This window comes from Talpa europaea, assembly GCF_964194135.1.
Source record: "Talpa europaea genome assembly, chromosome: 4".
NCBI classification, from domain to species: Eukaryota; Metazoa; Chordata; class Mammalia; order Eulipotyphla; family Talpidae; genus Talpa; species Talpa europaea.
Window position 1 is genome coordinate 30,569,905 of NC_140070.1, and position 27,921 is coordinate 30,597,825.

At 36.4% G+C, this 27,921-nt stretch overlaps 1 protein-coding gene across 1 annotated transcript; it reads left to right on the top strand.

Annotated features, from left to right (window-relative positions):
- Window positions 1-1,273: 1,273 nt before the first annotated feature.
- On the top strand, window positions 1,274-26,670 carry RNF170 (ring finger protein 170; the record flags this gene model as incomplete). The annotated part of the gene is made up of 6 exons (XM_084232452.1): window positions 1,274-1,504; window positions 11,025-11,100; window positions 13,719-13,827; window positions 18,390-18,463; window positions 21,042-21,152; window positions 26,401-26,670. Exons 1-6 carry the CDS (start codon window positions 1,368-1,370, stop codon window positions 26,668-26,670), a joined length of 777 nt encoding a protein of 258 aa, XP_084088578.1. The 5' UTR covers window positions 1,274-1,367.
- Window positions 26,671-27,921: the final 1,251 nt, after the last annotated feature.

Consider the following 27,921-nt stretch of genomic DNA (forward strand, 5'->3'; position numbering starts at 1 on the left):
GAGTACATATTTTATTTTAATTATGAAAGGTCATGTACTTAATTGAAACTTTTTTTCTCCTTTAGGTATCTTATAAAACTTTAAATTTTATTGTTTTGCTAACTAAAAAAAAAATAGGAATTGCTTACCAATATTTGGACTCCAATGTGGTTGGGCTATCCTCATACCTATAAAAATTGGATGTCATCCTATATCTCTAGTTTAGTGTATGGGAAAGAGAGTTTCATGTACCCCTTTTTCTCTTCATAAGGAAATGCAGCCTCAGAGTGATTCCATATTCCAGGCAGTTCAAAGAATTCTGAACCATAAGCTGAGCTTAGTCCCAGGTGAGGCTAATAGTTTTTCAAGCATCAGAATTTTCATTAATGCAAGCAGTTTCAGTATAGATATAAATGTCTTATAGCCTAAATGTCTTTTACTTTTCTGATCAGTAATACTTTTAGTAAGTTAAGTCACTTATTTAAACATATACTTACTAGGTGCTGCTGTAAACAGCACTATGTTAGGTAATATAAGAATACAGAAGAAGCAATGTTTCTTTTCCTGTCTACTCATGAAAAATTCCATGATACATGTAGTCTATGAGGGGAAGAGGGATTTGATCTACTTGAAGAACTTAATTGGTATTCAGGAATAAGAAGAGTAGTTGGACATGAGGGATGTATTTTTTTTCTTTAAAGGAGCTAAACTTGAAAAGGTTATTTTAATTCTTTAAGTTGTAAATGAATGATAAATTATAGCCTCTGGCAAACTTGAAAGAACTTATTAAAAGGGGAACTCTCTATTGGAGTTGTACTTGATGCAACCTACCTTAAGTGGACACTACAAAAAATTTAATACACTAGAAACATCAAAAGTCCATAAATAGCTGAAGTAAAGCCAATCCTAAGCTGTAATAAGTAAAATTTTATTGTGCACACACAAAAAAAAACTTTGCAAACCAAGAATGCTCAAACCAATACTTGGAATGAGGCTCGGGGTATGTTGTTATAAAGCAGTGGATATACTGAGGTGACAGCAACTGTTTATTCTTAACAATAATTAGTTATTATATTAGAATTTTCTTAAATGATAGGGAATTGATCAGTGGTTACTTCATATCAACTGGGGGCACAGTTTGTTTATTTCTAGAGTTGTAAACAAGAACTGACCGAGGTCAAGTTAGTCTTGCAAAGTAAGCTAAATTAAATTTGCTTTTATGAAACCAGTTTTATTAAACTGGTTTTATCTGCTTAGGGAATTTTGAAGGCTAGTCTCCATTTGTTTTTGTTTTTTTTTTGTCACTTTATATTGCTTTGATTAGTGTATTTCATTTTCTCTGTGTCATTTATAACTTTTGCCTTGTTTCTTTATCTTTTAGACCTGGAATGGCCAAATATCAAGGTGAAGTTCAAAGTTTAAAACTGGATGATGATTCAGTTATAGAAGGAGTAAGTGACCAAGTACTTGTGGCAGTTGTGGTCAGTTTCGCTTTGATTGCTACCTTGGTATATGCACTTTTCAGGTGAGACTAAAGGATAAAAGAATTGAAACAGTATATATTTCCAAGGGCCACTATCTCCTTGCTTTTAGTATTATTTAGTACTTAATATGAAAAGTAAATAACAGCTCTCAATGATTATATATATTTACTAATGTACCTTATTTTTTATTAGGCTTTCAATGTCACCATATATTTTTCTTGTCATCAGCTGTCTTATCAGATAAAATTTAAATTTAGCATAGATATTTTGAAGACGATATTAATATTTTCTATGGGAGTATTATAGTTTAAAATGTAATTTTCATTACTATATCTGTTAACTTGTAGGTCATAAATAAGTGCAAAATATTTTCTGTCTTTACGGGGAGAAACTGAGGCAAAACAACAACAACCTTGTACAGTATAGAGGGTCTATATACCAATACAAGGGACTAGGTAATAAACTAGAAATGTTAGTGTTAAAATCTAATATATATCATTGAAAATAGATATGTACAAAAAGTATCAAATAAAAAAAGATGAATTTCCAAAATTACAAATCTTTAAAATTATCGGAAATATTATTAAATAGCATGTAAATACTTAAGAAGGAAAAAATGGCAATTAACTCTTTTACTTTTGAATTGTTAGTTTCTTATTAGAGTAATAGCATCATTTCAGTAGTGTATTTTACACAGTACCTGGTCATACATTTATGATGTAATGGGGAAATGATTACTAGGTGATAGTAGATTTAAGTGAATTCATAACTAGTTGATAGTTTGTTCAAAGGAGTACTGACTAATGTTTTAAATAAACCAAAAAATGGAGGAGAATGAATGGTGGTAGGACTCTGCCCTTGGACCCTTTTCTACTTGTTTCTGTTAGCATCTTGAAGATATACAAATATTCATTAAACTATCAATTGATAAATCTTATGAGAATAATATCTTATTCTAATGTATTGGTACAGTAGAATCTAGATTCAAAAGTGGGCCATCCCATATACTTATGGTCAACTGTTTTTTGAAAACAGCCCATTCAATGGGGGAAAATTTCAACAAATGAATTGGGACAATTATATAGCCACATGCAAAAGAAGGAAATTGGACCCATGTTACATCAAATATAAAAATTCAAAATGGATCAAAGGTCTAAATACATAAACAAAAACTATAAATCTCTTATAAGAAAATATAGGAGTAAATCAAGATTCTAATATACGGCACCAAAAGCATGAGCAACAAAAGAAAAAATAAATTGGACTTCATCAAAATTAATAGCTTCTTTGTTTCAAAGAACGTCATCTAAAAAATGAGAAGACAACCCTAGAATGAGAGAAGATATTTCAAATATTATACCTAATAAGGTACCATATCTGGAATATATGAAGAACTCAAAATTCAGTTATAAAAGTAGCCCAATTAATACATGGGCAAAGAATCTCAATAGATATTCTCCAAGAAAGATATGCAAATGGCCAGTAAGCATATGAACAGATGCTTGACATCATTCGTCATCAGGGAAATGCAAATCAAAACTACATGGAGCTACAACCTCCCACCTATTGGAATGACTAAAATAAAATGTTAGATAATAATAATTATTGATAAGGAAGTAGAAAAGTCGGAACCCTCATACACTGCTGGTGGGAATGTAAAACTGCTGCAGCCACTTTGGAAAACTGTCAGGTTCTCAAATAATTAAACATACAGTTTCCATATTGCCTAGTGATTCACTCATAGATATATGTACCCATGAGAAATGAAAACATATTTCTATATCAAAACAGGTACCGGAATGTTCAAAGAAGCATTATTCATAATAGCCAAAAGGTAGAACACCCCAGATACCCATGAACAGATGAATGGATAAACAAAATGTGGTATATTCATACAATAGAATATTATTTAGCTCTGAAAAGAAATTATATAGTGATATCTACCAATCACAATGAAACCTGAAAACATTATGCTAAGTGAAATATGCCAGACACATGTATGAGTCTGTTCATACAAATGTCCACATAGGAAAATCTATAGAGAGAGAAAAGTATATTAGTGGTTGTTTAGGATTGGAGTCCTAAGATGAGGGACTGAGGGTGATAGCTAAAGCTTACGGTTTCTTTTGAAATGATGAAAATGTAAAAATCAGCTGTGGTGATGATTGCACAGATCTGACTATGCTAAAAACTATTGAATTTTATACTTTAAATAGTGTGGTATGTGGACTATATCTCAATAAAGCTGTTTAAAAAATGGATCATCACTATGCAAATTTGAAAATATCTGCTCTTTACCTATTTTGAATGAGATGCAGATAGAAATTTATTGTCATGTTCTAGAACTTATGATAAATTGTTGAGAAATGTTGGGTGAAAGGCAAATTTGGTATAGACCATTTTCTTTAAAAATAATTTTTATAAGATTAATTTTAACTTAAAAAAATGTTCTTTGCCCTTAGCTTGTTTTTCTCATTTCCTTACTATGGATATCTATTACTTGTACAATAAAAAGTTTTCCCCCACAGACTGGAATGATGTGAAACCCAAGCTAAAAATTATTTAGTAAGGAAATTGTGTATTGTAGATGCCCAAAACTTAGCAGTTTGGGATGGTATTAATCAAAATAACCAGATAAAGGTCATGCTTGGATTATATTCAGTTTGGGTCAAGAATTTTAAACTGGAAAACGTTTAGGGGAGGTTATCATAATGGATAAAGTTACAGAGACAAATAGAAAAATGCTTGAAAAATAACTAGCTTTAAGAAGATGACTTTTAGACATAAAAGCTGTCTTTCAATATGATGAAGACTTGTTTTCTTGAAGAGGAATCGGATTTATTCTGTTTCGCTTAAAATAGTGCACAAAACAGTGCTAAAGTTTCAAGATTGAGGAGAGGTCGCTGTCTGGGTTCTCACCCATGTGCTAACAATTGCAAGACCACTCAGGCTCAGGAAATAATAACAATGGGGTTTATTTAACAAACAGGAGATTGGGGAAACAAAGGGTTTCTAAGGCCACAAGAGGCTGGCTGTCTCAGTGTCCAGTAGTCCCAAACAAAGGCTGTTCGTGAAAGATGGTGCTATCCTGTCATTCAGGGCCTGGAGCTGGTGGCACATTGTTCAGCAGTGCACCAGGGCGCAACTCATGGTGGCAACTGGAGGTGCTCAAAGGTGGGGCCACTGAGGTGACACCACTGCAACCCACAGCAACAGTGTGAAGACTGGGCTGGACAGCACGAGATACTGGATTGGACAGTAATGGACACAACTGGACCGGGAGGTGGTACCAGGTGATCAGAAGTGTTGGACAGCTCTCAGCCAGTCTCCTCTCAGCAGTGCTGGTTAGCACTGGTCACCAAGAGGCTGTGTCAGAGACTGTCACCTTGAGTGGTGGCTGTGTTGGGAGCAGCATGGCACAGAGGAAAGACAACTCAAAGTCTAAGTAGTGAGAGAGAGAGAGAGAGTGTGTGCCAGACAGACAGACCTAGAGGGTCCTACACCTCAGGGAGTGCAGTACCTTTTTCCAGGGCAGTCTCACATTTATTGGAAATGAGGTTCAGGAAAAATGGGCAAGTTTATGGAGGAATGTGTGTGGTGGGGATGTGCGTTGGGGTTGCATAATAGTCTGTATGTGGCGGGGATGTGTATTGTCTGGCACAAGCTGGTGGGTGGTGAATAAGGGCTGTTGCCTGGGGGGCCCCATTGTTCCTGCTGATCAAAACATCCTATCTCTAGTTCCTGTTTACACTTAACTTTCTGTCAAGGCAGTCTAGCTAGTTATGCTAATCTGGCCATAATGTCTGCCTGCTGTTTTCAGCAGATAACTGATTTTCCAATATGTTCCTCATACCAAAACTTTCATTCTAGTGAGAGGTCCCCTGCCTGACTCTACATTTTAGCTTGACGAGCAGGAACTCTGGGTGCCACGATAATATCCTGAGAACAAGGGGGGGCTGAGGAATCCACAAGAGACACCGGTGTTACAGCTCTTTGTATGAACTATTGATATGAACCAAGAGCACAACAGCTCTTTGAGACATGGGCCAAGGCCAGTGATAATTCCTTGCATGAAATGTCAGGCAGGGACAAAGGCAGATGCAGCAGCGAGGTCTCTGCAAAAGTCAAAGGCTCTGGAGGTCTACAGAGTCCATGGAGGTCTGGGGTTTTATGGCAATTGGCTGAATCTATGAAGGTCTCTGAGTTTGTGGAGGTCTCTGATGTTCCGCGAAGGTTGTCTGCTGAGTCCTTCTCTGGAGACTGGGAACAGAATGAATCAAGCTGGCTCTTACTCTGCCTTATATTCTTTCACTGTCCCCCACCCTACAAGCCTGATTGGAACGTTTTCAATCCTAAGCGTCTGATTGGTGAAAATTAGCACCAATCAGTTCACTTCCATTTTTCAATCTCAATAATTTATTACCATGAATGAAACAGCTTGAACCTGATTGGTCCATTGAGCTCAAATATGATTGGTCCATTTATTATCCAGGGGCCAAATACAAAAGGGAAAATGCTGGGGCCTGCACAGACTGGACTATCCCTGAGGTCAGGGCACTTTCATTTATTGGTGGACTCTGAAGAGCCATGACTGGACCCACCCTCAGTGGGGCTGGAGGCACACTGCATCTCATGCCTCTCCAGAGAGGCCAAATGTAACAATGCATAGGGGGTGAGGGGGAACCAGCAGTGTAGCACTTGGCCATGCAGCTGCTGCAGGGTGGGCTCCACTAGGAGCCTCCATGTTGGCCCAACACTCTGCAGGCCTCTACTGCCTGAGGCTCTAAGGACCCAGAGCTCTGGAGCTGCCCCAATGCAGCCCAAATCTCCTCCTAGGAGCCCCTGCCCAGGAGCCATGGGGCTTAGGGTTTACTTCTGTAGCTAGGGCTTGTTCTGGTGGAGAGCAGCCTTGCTACTGCAGCCTCAGTGGGACCGCATGCCCTGGGACGGTGTGATTGGGGAACTACTGCTGCCTGCTTTCTGTACCCGCAGCCGCAGGCAGCCTGGGCCTCAGCTGGCAGCTCGTTGGGTACAGCAGTTGGTGGAATGCCCCCTCAGACACCACCAAAGCCTGAGGGCTCCTCTGCTGTTGGGAGGGGGGGATCCAATTTTGCCCAGAGGCTTGCATTTTGGGGATCAGATTTCAGCTTCATGGGCAGAACCAGGGCCATTAGGTGGAGATAAATAATGAGATTTTGGTTCATTACTTGGTCATTGTCTTGGATATATCATATGATTGGGTGGGAGGTCATTTAGGTTACTGTTTAGCTCTTTGAATTTAAAATCAATTGACAATTGTATTCCTGTTACTTCAACAGAAGTAATCAATTAGTGTTGAGTTTGGGGGAAGGGGTAGCATCTGCAGTTTAAAATTCAAACAAAGGAAACTTTTGTCTCTTTTCTGTAACTTCTTTGATATTTTTAGTCACTATAGCTCTTTCCTTGTATATGGAAAAATATATGTAACATCAAATTTATCATTTTAAGTATACAACTCAGTGGCATTAAGTTGTGGCATTAAGTTATTCTGTTTCCAGGGTTTTCTCATCATCCCAAACAGAAAATGTACCAATTAAACAAGAACTCCCCATTGTTCCTCCACTCACCCCAGAAACCTTTATCCTACCATTTGTCGCAATAATTAGCCTGTTCTAGGTACCTACTACAATGGAGTCTCACAATGTTTGTCTATTTGTGTCTAGCTTCTTCACTTAGAATAACTCTACCTGTGTTTAGCAGGTATCAGGATTTCATTCCTTCTTATGGCTAAATAATATTCTATTATATGGATATACCACATTTGTTTGTCTATTCATCTATGATTGGATATTTATATTGGCTGTTGTGAATGATGCTGCTATAAACATTGGTGGACAGTGACTGTTTGAGTTCTTGCTTTCAACTAGAATTGCTAGATCACTTAGCAGTTTTTAACTTTTTGACCTCCAAACTTTTTTCATAGTGGCCACCCCATTTTTACATTTCCACTAACAATACATGAGAGTTCCAATTCCTGTACATCCTTGCCAACACCTTACTTTCTGGTTTTTGTTTTTATACTCTTCATCCTAGAAGGTATAAAGTGGCATCTCATTGTGGTTTTGATATGCATTATTGATAATGATGTTGAGCATTATTTCATGCTTACTAGCCATAGGTATGGGTTCTATATATATTCTGATTTAGTCAGTTACCAAATATATGGTTTACAAGTATTTTCCTCCATTCTATGGGTTGTCTTTTTACTCTTGATAGTGTCCTTTGATGTACTAAAGTTTTAAAATTTTTGTTGAAGTCCAGTTTTTCTATTTTTTGTTACCTATGGTTTTGATGTCATGTTTAAGAAATCATTGCCAAATCCAATGTCTAAAAGATTTTCTCCTGTTTTCTTCTAAGATTTTTATGGTGTTATCTCTTAGGTTTGATTCCATTTGATTCCATTTGAGTTAATTTTTGTATATGGTGTGAGTTAAGGGTCTAGCTTTACTCTCTGGCATGTGGATATTGCCTGGCACCATTTTATGAATAAATTATACACATTGAAGGAGCTTGGTATCCTTGTCAAAATTAGTCAGTTGATCACATATAAGTAAGAATTTATTTCTGGATTCTATGTTCTGTTAGTTTATACATCTGTCCTTATGCCTGTGTCCTTTTCATCACTCTGACTTTAGAGTAAGTTTTGAAATCAGGAAGTGTGTGTCCTGTTAAGTTTGTTCTTTTACTTCAAGATTGTCTTGGCTATTTTAGGTCCCCTGAAACACCATATAAATTTAAGTTGGGTTTTTCTATTTCTGCTGAGATTGTTGGGATTTTGATAGAGAGTTTTATCGACTCTGTGGATCGGTCACTTTGGGTGGTTTTGACATTTCAAAAATATTAAGCTTTCCAACCTGCAAACATGGGATGTTTTTCCATATTTATATTTAATTTCTTTTAGCAATGTTTTTAGTTATAATTGCTTTCATTTTAAGCCTTTCTTGTTCTTTTTTTTTTTTAAAGATTTATTTATTTATTTATACAAGCACTGGGCACAGTCAGAAGCGCGGGAGGGTGAGAGAATTCACCAGAGCCAGAGCAGGGAGCAGAGCAGGCAGAAGGACCGAAGTACACTGCTAAGGGGAGCAGTGGGCGGCAGGAGAGGTCTGTGAGCCATGTGGGACCCTCCTCCGGTGGCGAGGGAGCAGCCGGGGATTGAACCGGCGCCACAGAGGCCGCGGGCAGTTTCGCAACCCAGTGCTCAACCACTGCGCCACTGGGGAGGCCCTTTCTTGTTCTTCTTAAGCTGTGAATAATAGCTACCATTTTTTGAGATACCAGTCAAAAGAATCTGGTACGTGGCTTAACCTATAATCCACGTAACTTGTATATTTGTAAACTTATTCAAACTTTCTGAAGAAAGTTTGGGTATTATTTCTTTCCTTTTATCAGAGGTTCCTGGCTTTTTTCCAATAACAAGGAAAGACAATGTTTTTGGTAAATGCAAAAACAACTACTTCCATTCCATGTTGGAGCCACCATTTCCCAAGGCGTCTTACTTTAGACCTACTGAGTGTTAAATGCTCTATCATTTTCTCATAGCTAAGGTGATTATATGTTCCAGATTTTCTAATCTAGTTTTCAGCTTATCATAATTATCCCGTTGTTTTCTAGAAGTTTGTTAGTACTCTCAGTTGGCAAACACCTTTAATTACCTGAACTGCAAGGTCAGCATCTCAAGATAGCTTATTCTTTGGCTATAACTAGACTTTTTAGGTAATCTACCAAGTTTACAAATTTGTATCTTCTCTTGTATGGAAAAAACCAAAAGAGAAATCTTCCAGTCATATGATTTAAATCTATACCTTAAAAAGTCACAACTATCTTTTTCCAATGAAAAGGGGATAGTTTTTCACTGTCAAAAAATAGAGAAATACTGTTTGCTAGCATTTACTGCCAGTGCTATTACTTGATAATTTTCAGTATAAAGTGGCTTTCTTTTATAGATCATTTATTCACTCACAAGAATCTAATATTTTAAAATAAATCATCCACCAAAATTTAATGTGTTTAAATACTTCAAGTAGTTTCATGACATTTATGTTGAGCTTTTTTTTTTTTAAAGATTTATTTATTTATGCATACAAGAACTGGGGTACAGGCCAGAGGTGTGGGGGGGGGTGAGAAAATTCCCCAGAGACAGAGTGGGGAACAAAACAGGCAGATTGACTGAAATATGCTGTTGAGGGGAACAGCGGGCGAGTCAGGAGAGGTCTGCTGCGCCATGTGGGTATCTCCCTGGCCTGGGATAGAACTTGTGCTGCAATGGCTGCGGATAGCTTCACAGTGCTGTGCTTAACCCCTTGCGCCACCAGGGAGGCCCTATGTGGAGCTTTTGATTAGAGATTTGACTTTAAATTGTTTTTTATGTCTGCTCTGAACTAATGGTTGTATTTTTTAAAATTTGAATTTTGTACTAAAAATTGAGGAATCTTAGGATGGATTTCTTCAGTTTTCCCCCACCCCATTACAATACTGATTTAGAGTACTTATTGCTGTTGAATCAACATTGGTTCGTCCAACGACTAAAGGCTTTTATATAGAATAACACTGGGATTGTGTGTTAAATATTATTGATAAAGATATTTAAGTTTAGAAAAATTTTTACAGCCAAAAAAAATTAAGCTGTGATTCAGCTTTACATCTTTAGCCCCCCGCCCTGCTAACCTAACCACCTTTTCTAATTTTCAGTACTTCCATGACTTATCCCATCCTTTTATAAATCAGTTATTAACTTATTGCCCTTAATCTCCACTTTGTTAATGTTAAAATATGTTAGGTTTTGTCTCCTAAATATAGCAAAATTTTAGGTTCTGTTTTTCTCTATCTCCTGTTGCTCAAAGGTGAATTATTGGGAGAAAGATATAATTAGATAGGGAAAAGTGCTCAAATCCATATCAATGTATAGAATTATATAGCTATTTATTTTTAAAGAATTTCACAAAGGTGGGCCTCCCCTGGTGGCACAGGCGATTGAGTGACGCCCTGTGAAGTTGTCCGCAGCCTCTGCAGCAGCAGTTTGATCCTGGCCGGCAGGCGAGGGTCCCACATGGCGCTGCAGACCTCTCCTGTCTCGCCCGCTGCTCCCCTCAGCAGTGCATTTCGGTCCTTCTGCCTGTTCTGTTCCCCACTCTGTCTCTGATGAATCCTCTCACACTCCCGCACATCTGGCCTATACCCCGGTTCTTGTATAAATAAAGTAAATAAATCTTAAAAAAAAAAATTCACAAAGAAAATGTATTAATTGATTTTATTATTTATAAGCCTATAATTACATTAAGTTCCCAAGGCACTGGGCCTCTGATTTGCTAGTTAAACCTGAAATGAACCAATAACTGGTGATTTTAGAAAAATTCATGCCAGAATACTCTGGATTGTTCTTACTAGAATTGGAGTACAGTTGTTTGTAATCATTTACATTTATTAAGTTACCAGTAGTTCTAGGTTGAATATTAGACCCATAAAGAGAAGATTCATCCGAAAATATTTTATATTCAAAGTTTATTATATTTTATTCAACAGAAATGCACATCAAAACATTCACCCAGAAAACCAAGAACTAGTAAGGGTACTTCGGGAACAACTTCAAACAGAACAGGTATTTATATTTGTTATATAAATATGTGCATTTATATAAAGAGTAGACCTTTTATTCTCCATGCATATGAAATTTTAATGAAACATTAACTACTTTTCAGAAACATGGACTTCTTTCCTGCTTTGTTTCCCTATATTATCCTGTTAATTGCATAATTTCAGGTTAGGCAAATGACTAGTCTTAATCTATTCAGGTGTTTTCATGTATGTAGGTATGTATATTTAACTTGCTTTAAAAGACAGAAGTTTTTCTATTATTTACTTGAGAGAAAATAATCACTGTCTAAGTTGACTTTAGTGAGATGGAGTGGAAAAACTATTTTCTAACATATTCCCATAAGACCTACAAAGAAATGGCTATAATGGGTGGCTTTTTTTTTTTCTTCTTTAGTGGTCAAAGTTAGCAAAACTAGCTAGACAAAGAAAAACTTTTCTCCTCTGCCACTTTACTTTTAATTAATGGACTCTCTAAGAACCAATAATGTAATACATTTTTAAGAAGGCTGGAATAATTTGGATAGTATATGCCTTCATGTCAAGATAGCTAGCATCTAGCCGAAATAAGTCAGAAGGAAAAACACAAATATCAGATGGTCTAACTTATTTGTAGAATACAGAGAAACCAAACAAAAGATCAATAAAAAGTCAAAACTAGCAAGCTGATCATAGACCTGAGGCATGTAGCAATGAAAGGGGAGGAAGGGAAGTTGGTCAAAACGGGGAAGAATACAGGGAATATGGTGATGAAAGTCCATGGGTGTTGGTGGGAGAAATATAGGGACTACAATGATGTAAGAAAAAAAATTAATAAGAAAAAAAGTAGCTGGCATCAAAAAACAAAAATTAAAAATTTATTTCCTACTCACCAACCAAACTTTAATTCTAAAGAGGGTTTTATAATTTATCCCACCAAATATTTATTGAACATCTACCATGTGCCAGACAGTTCTGTGCATTGAGAATTCAGTATGAACAAGACAAGAGTTTCTGCCTTCATAGAACTCAAATGAATTGATGTGAAAATAATTTAAGCATATTAGTAGTAGTCTGTAAAAGAGCTATTATCAGTAATTCATGCTAGGATAGTGTTTTATAATAATGTGCTTTCTTATTTAATCTTTAAACATGATAAATAAGGCAATTATTCTTATTTTTATTCTTATTTTTATTTAACATATTAGAGCCCTAAGATTTGTTTAAATTTACATTAGGATAACATGAGTTGATCCAGCTATACAGGAGTCCCAGATTGAAGTGACTTTTCCAGATTTCTATGTAGTACTGTCCCATCTGCTTTACAGCCTGAGGCATGGCATACAGCTCCAGTTAGAAGAAAGTAAATGACTTAACCTATTCTGTGCTGTCCTGTGCGGTAGCCACTAGCTGCATGTGCTATTTAATTTTAAATTAACTAAAATGAACAATTCAGTACTTTAGTCACTCAAGCCACGTTTCAAGTACTTGGCAGCCATGTGTGGCTAGTTGCTTTGGACAGCACAGATAAAGGTTTCAATTATTTCATACAGTTGTGTTGTATAGCATTGGTAATTTTTTTTTTTTTTTTTGGTCAGTTTCTGAAGAAAAAGGATAGGGGGATATTAATTGCTGTGTGGGTTTTCTTTTTTGCACTAGTAAAAATGACATAGAAGAACAGGACATCAAGGTTTGACCTTGGCTGATATTTTAGGTCTGTTTTAGGGAAGAGATTTGGGCTCTGGCGTATTAATTTCTGCTGACAAAAACTTTGGTACAGTTTATATTGTAGAAGAGTTCATATTTAATGAATTTGATGCTTTTTTTGAAATGTGATGTTTTAATGCCAGTTTCATTTATAAGATGTGTGCTGGGTGCTATATTTTGATAATATTTTAAAAGGTAAATATTAGGTACTAGTGCTAGATACTTTTCTAGTTTCTGCAGTACTACAGTGAGTCCTATAGATGAAGTCCTTGTCCTTATAGAACTTACATTCTAGTGGGTTCATATCTGGGTTAGTGTCTAGTGAGTTGATTAATATCTAGATGCTTCTTATACTGGTGATTCTATTCAACATTCCCATTAAAGTCACAACAGAGTTGTAACTGAGAAACATTAAAATTTACTAATCTGACTATGAAGGATTTAAGTTAAATTTCCAGGAGTCTTAAATTCTGTTCTTTCCAAAATGACCAAATATTCTCTGAAAGTTTAATTCCGGTCTCCTGTGACATACAGCATGCGTGCAACAATTGTGTGGAATTTATGAATGTAAAAGATATTAAAAGTGTGAAAAAAGCTAATAACTTGGGGAACAGTTTGACAATTCTTACTCTTCAGCATTTGCATTAGCTCAACTTTGTGTTACTAAAAATAACTTACCCATTCTAACAGAGTAAAAGAGCAACTCCTAGTTAATCTTGATTTTAATCCTAAAATTTTGTTCAGAAAAGAAGGCAGATACCATGCAATCAGTGATACAGCCTCATGACTTTCCTAAACTTACAGGACCTTAAACTGTTAAACACCTAAAATTTGTTGAGAATAACACATTTGACTGTTTTCCTAAGTATACTAAGCACAGAGATAAGTTTGAAAATCCCAAGTGTGTCATGTATAAATAACTTAACATTTTCTCACCAGGATGCACCTGCTGCTGCCCGACAGCAGTTCTACACTGACATGTATTGTCCAATCTGTTTACATCAAGCCTCCTTTCCTGTTGAGACAAACTGTGGACATCTGTTTTGTGGTAAGCAAACAGTGCTGTTCTTGGTGTAAGTGACTGTTTAGGCCAAGACCCATATGTGTATACGGGTTGGTTTCTAACTTTCCCTTTTTCAATTTTATATTTTGTGAGTAGGGTACATTGCTTCTGCTATCCTGCTGTTTTTATCAGCCACTTTGATTTAGTATCTGTGGTTCAAAGATTTATAAGCTAGTTATTCATCTACTCAATAAACAAAAATGTGGTTTTTTGAGTAGTAATTCAGTAATTGAAGATTCAGTGTATCCCTCATTGTTTAGCACTTTTTTTTAAAAAAAAAGATTTATTATTTATGCATACAAGAGGTGTGCGGGTGAGAGGATCCACCAGAGACAGAGTGGGGAATAGAACAGGCAGATTGAATGAAATACACTGCTGAAGGGAGCAGTGGGTGAGTCAGAAGAGGTTTGCTGTGCCATGTGGGTAGCTCCCTGGCTGGAGATTGGACTCGTGCTGCAGTGGCTGCGGACAGCTCCACAGGCTGCATCATAACCCCTGTACCACCAGGGAGGCCCTGTTCAGCACTTTTTGATAGTTTCATTTATTATTTATCCTGCCCAAGGTAGATTTAAAAGACCTTTCCTTAGTTCTGCAACCTCTCTTTTATTATGAGTCAGTAGAAAAGTTCTTAGTTTCTCTTTCTGTGTCATCTTAAAAGTGTTGGTGAAGGAGAATGAGAAACCTAGAGCACGTAGGAGAAGGGAACACTGATTTCACACTTACTTGTTATCAGTAAGGGGTTCTTTCTATCCCTGGGCATTTTTCCTGAGTTTCTATAGAAAGATTAATAGGAAATAATGAGATATCCTATATTCATTGCTTATTATGGTCATACAATATTGGGGAAGGTCAGTTATTCCATGCTGCTATGTGCTAGATATTTATATACATCATTTCATCTCCATAGATGAAGAAAGTGAAGCTCTGAGATGTTAAGAAATCTTACAAAGTATAACTAGCTCCTAAGGACAGATCCAGGTTTTAGACCTAGGTCTCAATTCACACCCTGTGCTCAGTTCTACTATGTAATTGGTGGCTTATACAATTAGTTATACAATTACTCTAAGATTTACCCAGTCACTGAGACTATTTTTTAATTGATAGGATATATTTCCTTTTGAACAGCTATAATCAAGATGTTACCCAAAATGTATTCAATTTCCATAGAAAGACTAATTTAAAATGTAGTATACAGTGATCCTATAAATTGATTTTTTCCCCTTTGTATCTTAAGATCCAGGATGTAGAATTCTTAGGTGTATAGTGTATTGTTTATACTGTTGGAGATGACATAAACATTTAAAATCTATATCATGCAATTTAGGGCTCCCTATACCATGTGCTCACTCTCTAAATACTGATCAATCTCATTAATTTCAACATCTTCCCTAAAGTTTTTGCCTAAGTAGCTAACAAATTATAAAACACTATTTCAGTGTCTGTTTTTAATTATCTGTTGGAAGTGCTAAGGAAGAGCATAGTAATAAAAGATCATATGGGAAGAATTAAATGGCCATCAGAGAAAGCAGATACTTTCCCTCTCTCAAATCTGATACATATTCCTAATTAATTGGACATTCTCGTTCTGAATCTAATTGTGGCCTCAACTGTCCTTTAACAAAGTACTCCAGGCAGGTATTAGGAATCAGTGAGATTGGGCAGGCAAGATGAACTGTTTGCCAATTCAGGCTTAGATAATTCACTGAGTGGATAACCCAGTCACTTCAAAGATGGCTGTATTGTGTTCTTGGTTTTACCTCTGGGTCTGAGGTAATAAGATAGATTGTTTCTGATACCCTGCTCTACTTGTTAGTCACTTTTATTTACTGTCTTTAGGTTCAGAGGCTTAAAAAAAAAACCTAGTCATTCAACTTCTCAATAATCAGAAATGTGTTTCTTTGAATAGTGGTTCAAGTAACTTGATACCATGTATATCAAGAGCACTTTAGCTTAGTTCCTATATTTTGAACTAGTTCTGTTCCTTTGCAGTGATTTATTTATTTATTTTTTTAAGATTTATTTATTTGTTTGTTTGTACATACAAGTACTGGGTACAGTCAGAAGCGCGGGAGGGTGAGAGAATTCGCCAGAGCCAGAGCGGGGAGCAGAGCAGGCAGAAGGACTGAAGTACACTGCTGAGGGGAGCAGCGGGCGGCAGGAGAGGTCTGCGCCATGTGGGACCCTCCTCCGGTGGCTGGGGAGCAGCTGGGGATCAAACCAGCGCTGCAGAGGCTGCGGGCAGCTTCACAACCCAGCGCTCAACCGCTGCGCCACCGCGGAGGCCCTCCTTTGCAGTGATTTAAGAGTAATAATAGGGCCTCCCCCGTGGTGTAGCAGTTGAGTGCTGGGTTGCGAAGCTGCCCGCAGCCACTGCAGCGCTGGTTCAATCCCCAGCTGCTCCCCAGCTGCTCCCCAGCCACCGGAGGAGGGTCCCACATGGCGCGCAGACCTCTCCTGCTGCCCCCTGCTCCCCTCTGCAGTGTCCTTCCGTCCTTCTGCCTACTCTGCTCCCCGCTCTGGCTCTGGTGAATTCTCTCAGCCTCCCGGGCTTCTGACTATACCCAGTGCTTGTATAATAAAATAAAATAAAATAAAATAAAATAAAATAAAATAAATCTTTAAACAAGAGTAATAATAGCAACAAATTTACCTTACTTGCATTTGTAGTTCACATTATTTTATTTAATTTTTGAGATTTTATTCCCATTTTATAAATAAGATTGTGACCCAGATTAAAGTCATTGAATCATCTGTCCCACCATCCTTTTTTATTGAGCAAGAAAGTTGAAGAAAAGGATAAGTTGTTATCAAGGGTATCACAGCTGATATATATATGAATGCAAATGTTTGATTTGTTGGACCATTGTTTTCAGTGCAGGCAAGTAGCTGTTACATAATTTGCAAAACAAGGACACCTGTATCCCGGTTTGTGGAAAAGAACTGTTAAAAGCTAATATATGCCAAACACATTGAGCTTTTGGGAAAAAGTAGATAAATCTAAGGCGCAGTTACAGATGGCAATAATACTAACAGGTTTATAGTAAGTTTTGCTTTCATGTATTTTCAATGTGAAATTAGATTGCTCAAAGCCCTTAGTCAATATTATCAAATTAACACAGTACTCCGAGAGCAGGAAGAGATATCAGATAAAGGTTGTTTAGCTTTTAGATTCATCTTTAAAGCAATGAATAGATTTTCCCTCTACTGTCACTGTAATTAATGTCTAACTTTGATAGCCTTTGCTCAGCCCATTGGTTTGTTCACTAGACCCCTCATATAACATTTATTTCTGCCTCTGGTGTTAGCTCTTGCTATTCACAAAACCTGGAGCATCATCCTTCCTATATCCTGCAAAGTTCAGTTGTAATCCTTTCTCCTCTACAAGCTTTTCTCTAGTGCATCCCACTGAGTTCTCCCATGTTATACAGTTCAAAATCTAACTACTTCCTGATTAATTTATGTCACCTTGGTCTCAACTTGTCATCAGTCGTTCTGAATTTTAGAAATTGATTTGATCTGGAAGAATCGGAATAGGATATATTGGAGGGCTAAGCTAAATGGAGTAAGAGTACAGAGAAGATCCTGGTGCTAGAGCCTGCAGACAGGAAGCAATTAGGTCAGATTGACAATGGCACCTGGATGGCCCAAGAGACAAGTTGCCCCTAGAGAAGGAAATTAGTTGATCCCTTAAACATCACAGTATTTTAAGATAGTTCTTACTTTATTACTGGCCTGAGCCTTAAGTGGTTTTTTTTTTTTTTTTTTTTTTTTTTTTTTTTTTTGTGGGACCCTCGCTGGTGGCCAGGGAACGAACCGGCGCTGCAGAGGCTGCGGGCAGCAGCCCAGCGCTCAACCGCTGTGCCACCAGGGGAGGCCCCTGAACCTTAAGTTTTTATACACTTATTTCACCTACCACTTTATGAGGTCTATAAACCCTTCCTTCCCGCCTTTAGCTGTCTTGCCTCTCTTGAATACCTTCATGTAGAAAAATCAAATCTGTCCAGTACAAAAATTGATTCAATTATTGAACTGGGTTATAATCTTTATTCAGGCACAGAGTATACAGTCTTTTCTATATTCTTTGGTTCCTTGTGCATACTACCTAAATACTATTAATTGACACTCCAGTGATTTGGCTTTTCTAAATCTATAAAAAATAGATTTTGTTTTGTAATATACGTATCAAATTTGGAATGTAAATTTTATGCTTTATTGGTTGTCAAATTTTAGTGGTTTCATGACTGTTTTATTTATTTTACATGGGGAAGTCAGTATGTTCTTTGTAGCCTCATATCATAGAGACAATTAATGCATGCTTGCTTTTGATTGTTAAAAATATATCTTGACTGGTTGTTTAAATAAAAATATTTTTCATCATCTGGGAATTACACTTCATCGTCTGGGAATTACTGTCTGAAGAGTTGATTGGATGAATTTTAAACTATTATAGAATAGGCAGTGCTGTTACAATATTTCAAACATTTGTTGATATTTTTGCAGGATGTGTGAAACCTAAAAGTCAGTATTAATTTTTTTTTCCCCATTAGGTACCTGCATTATTGCATACTGGCGATATGGTTCATGGCTTGGGGCAATCAGTTGTCCAATCTGTAGACAAACGGTAATATTTGTATCCGGAAAGGATCATTTACGCTAGCTCATTTTGTAAATTTTTATAGTTTCTGTATCTTGCTTGAATTATTTTGAAATTTTTAGCAGAATTTCATCTATCTAAAGCTTCTATATTACTCCATTATTTAAAAAATTATCTTCTATTAAGAGGTAGTATAGGAGTTACCTCAGGAGGAGGCAGTAAGTTTTTATCAGCATACATTTAATAGAAGTGTGAACCGATGAGACGTGCCGAATTTTCTCAATTTCTTTGACAGACTGGAAAAACAAAATACCAAGCAATCTGAGAAATTTAAGTTTTTGGTTTTTAAATTAGTAAGTAAAGCAATTACACAGTTTTTCATAATTTCCTTTAAAGTAAATTGTAAAAACGTATATACCTAAAAAGATATACATAAAAGTATATACATAAAAAGATAAAATTTCTTAGGAAGTCTCCCAGTATGCAAAAAAAGGATAAAGAGTTTCTAAGTAAAGATGCCAAACTGAATGCATGTATTTACATTTGATCCCTCTTGCAACCCCACTAAACAGTAAAGGACATTTTAAAGACATAAGCACACAGAGACAAAAACTAAAATGCTAGGTGACAGTTTTTCAAAAGCACAAAACAAAGAACTCCAACTCATTATTACAAAGTAATACTCAAATAATCACCACTTAGATGAAGAAATAGAAACTGGCCAACATCAGAATTCTCCTCAGGACCCCTTCCAAATCTTTGCCCCACCTTCCTTTCCTAGAGGTAACTGCTGTCTGACTTTTGTGATAAGCATTTCCTTGATTTTTTATATAGTTTATTACCTTAGCATGCCTCTCTAAGATTGTTTAATTTTGCCCAATTTGGGGACTTTATATAAATGAAACTATATAGCATGTATTGTTAAATAGGTACATATACACATATGATAAACATGTCTGTGTATATACACATATATATATGTACCTTGTTCTGGCTGTCCACTTCCCTCATCATTTGTCTGTGGTGTAGAGAGGGAGGTTCATTTCTTTTCTTCTTGCTTCTACATTCCCAAACTAGGTCTCTTTAACGTTTAATTTTTTATCACATGGTCAGGAGAAAGTGAAGTTTTTTTGTACTCCTTTTTTGAGGATCTGATGTACGACACAAGATAGTCAACACTGAAAGGTATTTGCCAATGCCACTTTTCATTATCTCTGAGTACTTTCCAGCAACACTGAGCCCAGGCCATTGGTCTTGCTTTCTTTTTGGCTCTATCTGTGGCTTTTTGTAGAAGAGGTCCTATGCAGGTGGTATCTTTGAACTACCTATAAATTGACTAGAGGTTAGAAAGGTGGAGATAAAGTTTTATTATAACAACTTTTCCTTCTCTAACTAGAGTAATTCATCCTGGAGGCAGAACAAGTGACAGGTACCTGCTCCACTTCCTATTTCACTGGAAATAATCCCTATCTGCTGCCTCTGACTGGGACATGCTCACTACTCTCTTCCTCAATGCACATGCAAACACATTAGCTGTCCTATCTGAATTTCCAGAGCAAGCTTAAGTTTCAAGCTTTCTGGACACCCCAGACAGAAGTACATACTCTCAAGCACCTACTGTAACACCTACCACAGTGCCTTATGACAAGCTGTTGAACAGGTCTCCCCTTCTTCTGGGGTACTTTGTTCACCCAGGGGCAAGGTCATATCTTCATTTTTTTTGGTATGTCTTGCACCTAGCTCAATGCCTAACCTCCAATAGGTGCTCAATATTACAAGAGTAATAAATATTGGCAGGCTATACCTACCATTTCACCACCTGCTGCTCTTAGTCACTCCTTTGTTTAGCTGTTTAGAAAACTTCTGAGCAGCAGGAAGCCTTGGTTTTACAGTTGAGCTGAGGAAGGATAAAAAGAATAGCTAGATGATTTAAACCTAAATTTCTCATCATTCTTTCCTATTTTTATCTCATTTTACAGTCATCATGACCATTTCTACAAGGGTTGTTATATTTTAAAAGGTACTTGTTTTTCAAGGTGCCGACATCTTCACATTACCGCGGAGTAGTCCTGGACGTTGTGTCCTCATTACCTTTACAGTGGAGGAAATAGTTAAACGTGTTGTGTTGCAGAATGCTGGCTCTTGCAATAACTTAACACTTCCTCAGAGTTATGTTTGGTAACATTCAAAAAATAAAATGCCAGTGCGGATAAGGAAACATGATTTTAATGCCAAAAGAGAAATCCCTTGTTTTTCTCTCTCACATGGGTGTATGTTTTTATGTCACTTTGATCCTGAGTGTTTTCTCATCATTTTTATATCTTAAAAAAACTGTTAGTTCAGAAAACTAGTGACTTTATTCCTGGTGTGGACTGGAAATTAATAGAACCATTGTTTGGATAAGGTGTCCATTTTATTTTATAGGCATTCAGATTATATCTTGCATTGGATTTTATTATAAGGCAATAATAACTTTTCCCGGTATTGCCTTTATTAAAAGAAAGGAGTGAAATACATATCCAGAAGCTTTTCTCATTCTATTGAATAATACAAAATGAAAACAATGCTGCAGAAAGGTATGACAGTTTTTTTCTGTAACATACAGGTAACATTACTGCTACCAGTATTTGGTGAAAATGAACAGTCTCAGGATGTTGTGTCATTGCATCAAGATATTAACGATTACAACCGGAGATTCTCAGGGCAACCCAGATCTGTAAGTAATGTTACAGCTAGCAGTGCCAAATGTGATGATGTAATGATACTTCTCGATTGTAAAGAAAGATTTATGAAAAATATTCTCTGACTGAAAAATCTCATTGCATATATGTGTTGAAGAAACTGTTTCAAACACTGAATTATAGCATTCCCAAAGACTACAGATTTCTGTTTTAAAAAAGATACTTAGGGAAAAGTCTTTCAGAAAGAGATTCCAGCATAAAAGCAACAGGAAAAATTGAAGAGAAATATAAAATTACAGATTCCTTAATTCTGACATAAGGTTATCTTATGAAGCATTTTAAAACTACAACTTCTAGAGAGTATTCCATAGTTGTATTTTATTCTGTTTTATTTACCCTGCCCTTGGTTTGAAATGGTCCTTTTAGTAACCCAGGTTTTGGTACATTATCTTAGCTCTTCAAAAGCATTCTGTTTTTTAAATTGAAATATAATAAACATATAACATTATAATAGTTTGAGGTGTAGTATATGATTCAATATTTATATATATTGTGAAATGATCAACACAATGTTAACATCAATTATCACACACTTGCATACTTTCTTTTAAGTCTACTGTCTTTTCCTTTGTATATATAACATTACTAACTATGGTCACCATGCTATACATCCCTAGGATGTACAGCATCCCTAGGTGGTACTTTTGACCACACTTCACCAACACCCCACCACCTTTGGCAACCACCAATCTGTCTTGAGTTCAGTTTTCTTTCTTTTTAGATGCCACATATAAGATATGGTTTTGTCTTTTTCTCTCTCTTTCTTACTTCACTTAGCACAGTATCCTCAAGGTTCATCCATGTGGTTGCAAACGGCAAGATTTCTTTTTATGGCTGAATAATATTCCTTCATGTGTGTTTGTGTGTGTGGGTATGTATGTACATAATTATTTCTCCATCAACAGACACTTGAGTTGCTTCCATATCTTGGCTATTGTGAATAGTGCTGCAGTTAACATGGGGGTGCATTTGTCTTTTAATTTAAGTGTTTTTGTTAAGATAAATACCCAAAATGAAATTGCTAGATCATATGGTATTTCTATTTTCTAAATTTTTGGAGGAACCTCTGTACTGTTTTCCAGAGTGGCTACAATTTAAATTTCTACCAACAGTACACAAGGGTTCCATTTTCTCCACATCCTGACCTCACTTATCCCTTGTTTTGTTGATAATAGCCATTCTAACAGGTATGAGGTGCTATCTCATTGTGGTTTAGATTTGCAGTTCTCTGATTAGTGATGTTGAACACTTTTTCATGTACTTTTAGTCCAGCTATATATTTGAAAACATTCTATTTTTAAAGAGCACTCTATAGTTGATCACCCTCCTCCCCAAAAAAGGCATCTCAGATTAAAAACTATCACATTTTGCTGACTGGTTCCAGTTTTCTCAAACTGTTAACAATTCTAGAAGCCAGGTATATGTTGAACATGTACTTCAAAAACCAAAATATACTAAGTACCAATGCCCGGACAGCAAACTAGACTTTGTATATTCAGCTGCTTCATTTATAGCTCCACTTAGATGTTCCACAGGCATCTCAAACTTACATGCCTAACAAACATGTATAATGAACTGCTTCCCTCCTTACCTGAGTTAACTCTTCTTTCTTACTCAGCTTCATTTTGATTTCTTGCTCATTGCTGGGGGGAAAGGGGGTAATCCTGTCATTTTTACCTCATGAAAATATCCTGTGTCTGAATCCATCATATTAGTCCAAGCCACCATCATCCCTTACTTAGAACTATTACAAGAGCCTCTTAAGACTCTTTCCCACTGCACAGCAGCCAGAGTGGTATTTTAAAAACATAAGGCCACTGGTCTTGTGTTTTAAAATGTACAATTTTTCAACTCCTTGGTGTGGCTTACAAGGCCCTGCAAGAGCTGGTCAGTCCCTCCCTAAGGTCGTGTGCCGTTCTCCCTTGGCCTTCTCCCCCATGGCCTTCTCCCTAACTACTACAGCTCTGGGAATATACTCCTTACCTTTCCAGTCATGCTTTCCACTCTTACCCTTCCTCTTTGGAATGCTGCCTTCTGCTCTTCCCATGGCTGACTTCTAGGTTGTTCTTAAGTAGACCTTCCTCAGATAGCCTTTCCCGGATCAGCAGAGGTATTTTCTATTACCCTGTGTATATGCCCTTCACAGCAAATAGCAAAACCACCAATCCTGTTACTATTTTTCAGTAGTCTAAAGTTTCATGAGGACAAAGCTTATTACTATGTTCATCGTGCCAAATCCTGTACCTGGGATAAAGGCCCTAATGATTATTGAATAAATTAATGAGTTTACCTTAAAATAACTGATTATAACCACCCCTGCCAAGAATGTTAATTATTAATGTTTCAGTATTATACAACTATGCGTTTGAGCTACCTTGCATGTATTCCTTGTTCTCGGATTTCATCTAATTTAAGGACATAAGTTTTAACTGTTGTGGATGACAGCAGGCAAGTATTTTTGATGTCTATAAACAAGAAAAATTTAATCCAATCACTCTTGTCCTCCAGTTATTTGGAAGCCTCTCTTGCTGTTCTTCACCCAGCAGCTTCCCCCTCACCCCCCACATATCCCAGTGGTAGCTAAGGGACTACATGTTTCAAACTCAAGAACTACGAGTACAATTAAAAAAAAATCACTGTAATTCATATTTTTAAGAGGAAATGTACCATTGCTCATTTTTTTTGTAACTGTCAGTTATTTAATGAGTAAGAAAGCTTAGTTTGTGATGTTAATGAATTCCTCCTCATTGCAAGTAAGATTAATATGCAAACATCTTATTAACCAATTTCATATTTCTTTTCTAATTATCATAGTTTTGTATAAATGATGCCATATGAGAAGTGAACAAAGTATCTCTGATAAAAGATAGAAAAATATTTAAAAGACTAGTGGTTAGAATATTTAATCTATCATCCACTGTGAAACCTGTTTACCTGCTTTGTTTTAAATATGTTTCTCCGTAGAAAATAACATAGGAAGTAATTCTAAAAAGATCATTTTTCTTGCAACACATTTTCCAAAGGGAGTTAAGATTTCCTTCATTGTTTTAAAACTGTTTTCCCCTCGCTGGCTTAATTCTTCCCATTGTTGTTTCCATCTCTCTCTCAACTTATTTGGCACTTTTTTTTTTTAAAGATTTATTTATTTCTACAAGCACTGGGTACAGTCAGAAGTGCGGGAGGGTGAGAGAATTCACCAGAGCCAGAGCAGGGAACAGAATAGGCAGACTGACGAAATACACTGCTGATGGGAGCAGCGGGCACGGCAGGATAGGTCTGCCTGCCATGTGGGACCCTCTCTGGTGGCCAGGGATCGAACCGGCGCTGTATAGGCTGCGGGCAGCTTTGCAGCCCAGCGCTTAACCGCTGTGCCACCAGGGGAGGCCCTTATTTGGCACTTTTTAAACAAATAAAATACATACCTAGAGTTGGCTTTGTAGTTCTACATTTTGTTAAAAATAACGGAACTGTAGGCAGTAAAATGACTACAGGAAGTGATTTACTTCCTTTGGTAAGTTTTTCATGCATGTGCCAACCCCTGAGAAAAGTGGTAAAAGAGCTGATGTTGAGGAGACTTGATCGTTCATTACTACATGGGAGCTTAGGGATCACATAATCAAATGACAGCTATTCAGGACAAATGTGTAATTTGCAAAGAACACAATGACTTTCAAGGTCATACAAACAGATATTGGTAATCCTTTTTTAAAAACAGCTTTATTTAGCTATAACTTACATATCAAAGTGCAGTGTTTAAAGTGTACCATTCAATAGTTTTTAGTATAGACTAAAAATAATTATCACCATTATTTAATTTTAGAATATTTTCATCATCCACAAAGCTTTAGCAGTCCCTTCGGGTTCTCTTTTCCTTTCCCCAGTCCTTGGCAACCAATAATTCACTTTCTCTATAAATTTGGCAGTTCCAGGTTTTTTGTCATTTCATATAAGTATGATCATACAATGTATGGCCTTTTGTGTTTGGCTTATTTCAATTTATATATTTTCAGAGTCCATCCATGCTGTAATGTATCTCAGTACATCATTGTTTTTTTTTTTCTGATTAATTTATTTTTCCTTTATTCCAACTTATATTTTTTTTTATTTAAATTTTATTTTTATATTCCTCATACAATTACAACCCCCTTATTTTGACCCCATTCCCTCCTTCACCCCCCCCCCCCATAGAGTGTCTCTGGTTCATAGTTGTTTGTTGATTTTGATATTTTCATCATTGCTTTTTATAACCAAATATACCACATTTTGTTTATCCATTCATTATGGGCATGTGAATTGCCTCCACTATTTGGCTATTATGAATAATGCTGCCATTGACATTTGTATACCGGTTTTTGTGTGAACATATTTTCATTCCTTTTGGGTATATGCCTAATTGTGGAATTGGTAGATGCTCTGATAAATCTTTTTAACAGTTTGAGGGACTGCCAAACTGGCTCCAAGGGAGCTGTACATTTCCACCAACAGTATATTGAGGGTTCCAGTTTCTCTACATCCTTCAATTTTAAAAATTAATGTAATCTGTTAAATTTCAGCTGTGAAAAATTATGCTTATTATGTGAAAGCCTAATGGTTGATGTGTTTCTGCACATTTTAGTCAGGGCCTGGCATTCCCAAAACTTTTGTGGTAATTAGACATTTGCTTAAAGCCAAGAAGGAGGGTCACTGCTAATAGCAGATGGTAAAAACCACCAAAGTTGATGTCTTTAATGTATATTTTCATAGGCTATCTGGCAACGTATTAAGGTATTTTATACACAGTATCTCTTGTAGTTCTTCTAGTAGGTTAAATAACTTTCCCAGGGTCACCAGTCTAATGTGTGATTGACTTAGACTTCAAACCCATATCAGTCTGACTTTAGAGCTGAGACTTGAGATTCTAATCTAATACATGAGATTCTGTGTTTGGTTTATTAACTCAAATTACAGATACTTGAGTTGTGTATTACTCATTATTCATTAAATATGTATTACTATATATTTTAAGTTTGTTGACATTGCTTTTCAGTTATCCGCAGTAAGACCTATTTTATAAAACCTAATAATCAAAGAACTATTTTTAAATAAAATGCATATCTAGGAATATGGTGTTCAATATGTGAAACTTCTTGTCATGTTAACTGCATTTGTCTGCATGTTGTAAGAAAATTGTATTTTGAAGTCTGACATAGTGCCAAATCATAATATTTGTTTCTTCCCCACCAGATTGTGGAAAGAATTATGGATCTACCCACGTTACTGAGGCATGCATTCAGGGAAATGTTTTCAGTCGGGGGCCTTTTCTGGATGTTCCGTATCAGGATAATACTTTGTTTAATGGGAGCTTTTTTCTATCTTATCTCACCTCTAGATTTTGTACCTGAAGCCTTGTTTGGAATTCTAGGATTTCTAGATGATTTCTTTGTCATCTTTTTGTTGCTTATCTATATCTCTATTATGTATCGAGAAGTGATAACACAGAGATTAAACAGGTGAAAAAAAGTTTACAAAAATATGAGCTAATGTGTAAAATCAGATAAAAGGACCCATGACAGTATAAAGTATTTGAATATTACAAGCTTAAAAACCACTGTATGACAAACATTCATCATCCGGCAAATGCCTAACAATATATGACTGGAATTTTTATGTCACAGTTTCTAACAGTAATTTACAACTGTATCTTGATTCTGTGTTGTCTATAAAGCTTCTGGGAAAAATGTGGAATTATATAAAAAGGGATGCTTTTATATCTTCTCTCCCCCAAATTACTCAGATTAATTGGATGTATAGTAGTATCATAGTAAGGATATATATTGTTAAATGTACATTTTATCTAATTGTTCCTTCAGTGAGTCCCTATATATCGCTGAAACTCATCTAAATACTTTTGTTAAAATAAACTATTGTACAATATTGAGGAAAAGCCAGTATTTCTTTTAGTAATACCTAGGCTTTATGTATTTGGAGCAGTTCACTATTTCCATTCTGATATAATTCTTTGTTATCAGCTGAAAGTGAAAGAAACTTGAACTTTATTATCTGATTTCATATTCTGATTTACAGAAAAGTTCTTAATAGATGTACGATATTTATCTCTAGTCAGCACACTTGATAGTCTCAGTTACGACATTTAAACAAGTTTGATCCTTCTATAGGAATAGTATAGGAAAGTAACTTATTTTTTAGGAACCTGGGTTATACTGCAAACATGCATTTGTGAGGCAAGAAATTCATGGCTGGCTGTATGCATGAAAGATATTCGGAGGGTACTAGAACATTAAATTTGACGAGAAATTACTGACAAACTGCAGCCATAAATGGGCAAATGTGTTTTCTCTAGTCAGACACTTTTGTAATACTGTCCCTAGATGGCAGTGTAGCGCCCCAGTTTATCATGTCTGATGCAAATGATCAAATGTTATCCCAGGTAACGCAACTGGAAACTTACCTTGGTTTACTGATAGCTCCAACATAAGGCTCTAAGGCTTTCTTCTGCAGTTTTCTGGGAAAAAATCAAAACCACAAGTATTATGAAATGCTAACTCCCTCAGCTGGCACTGCTCACTAGTGAACAGCAAGGTACTCTTTGATGCCTGGGGTCAGTGTTAGCTCAATGACTGATATTCATACTGTCCATTCATGTATTAGTGAAACTCGCCATATACAGATAGGGAGGAAAAGAAAAATCTCTCATTCTCGCAAGTTAGATTAGGCATCAACTAATGAGATGAATGAAATATCAGT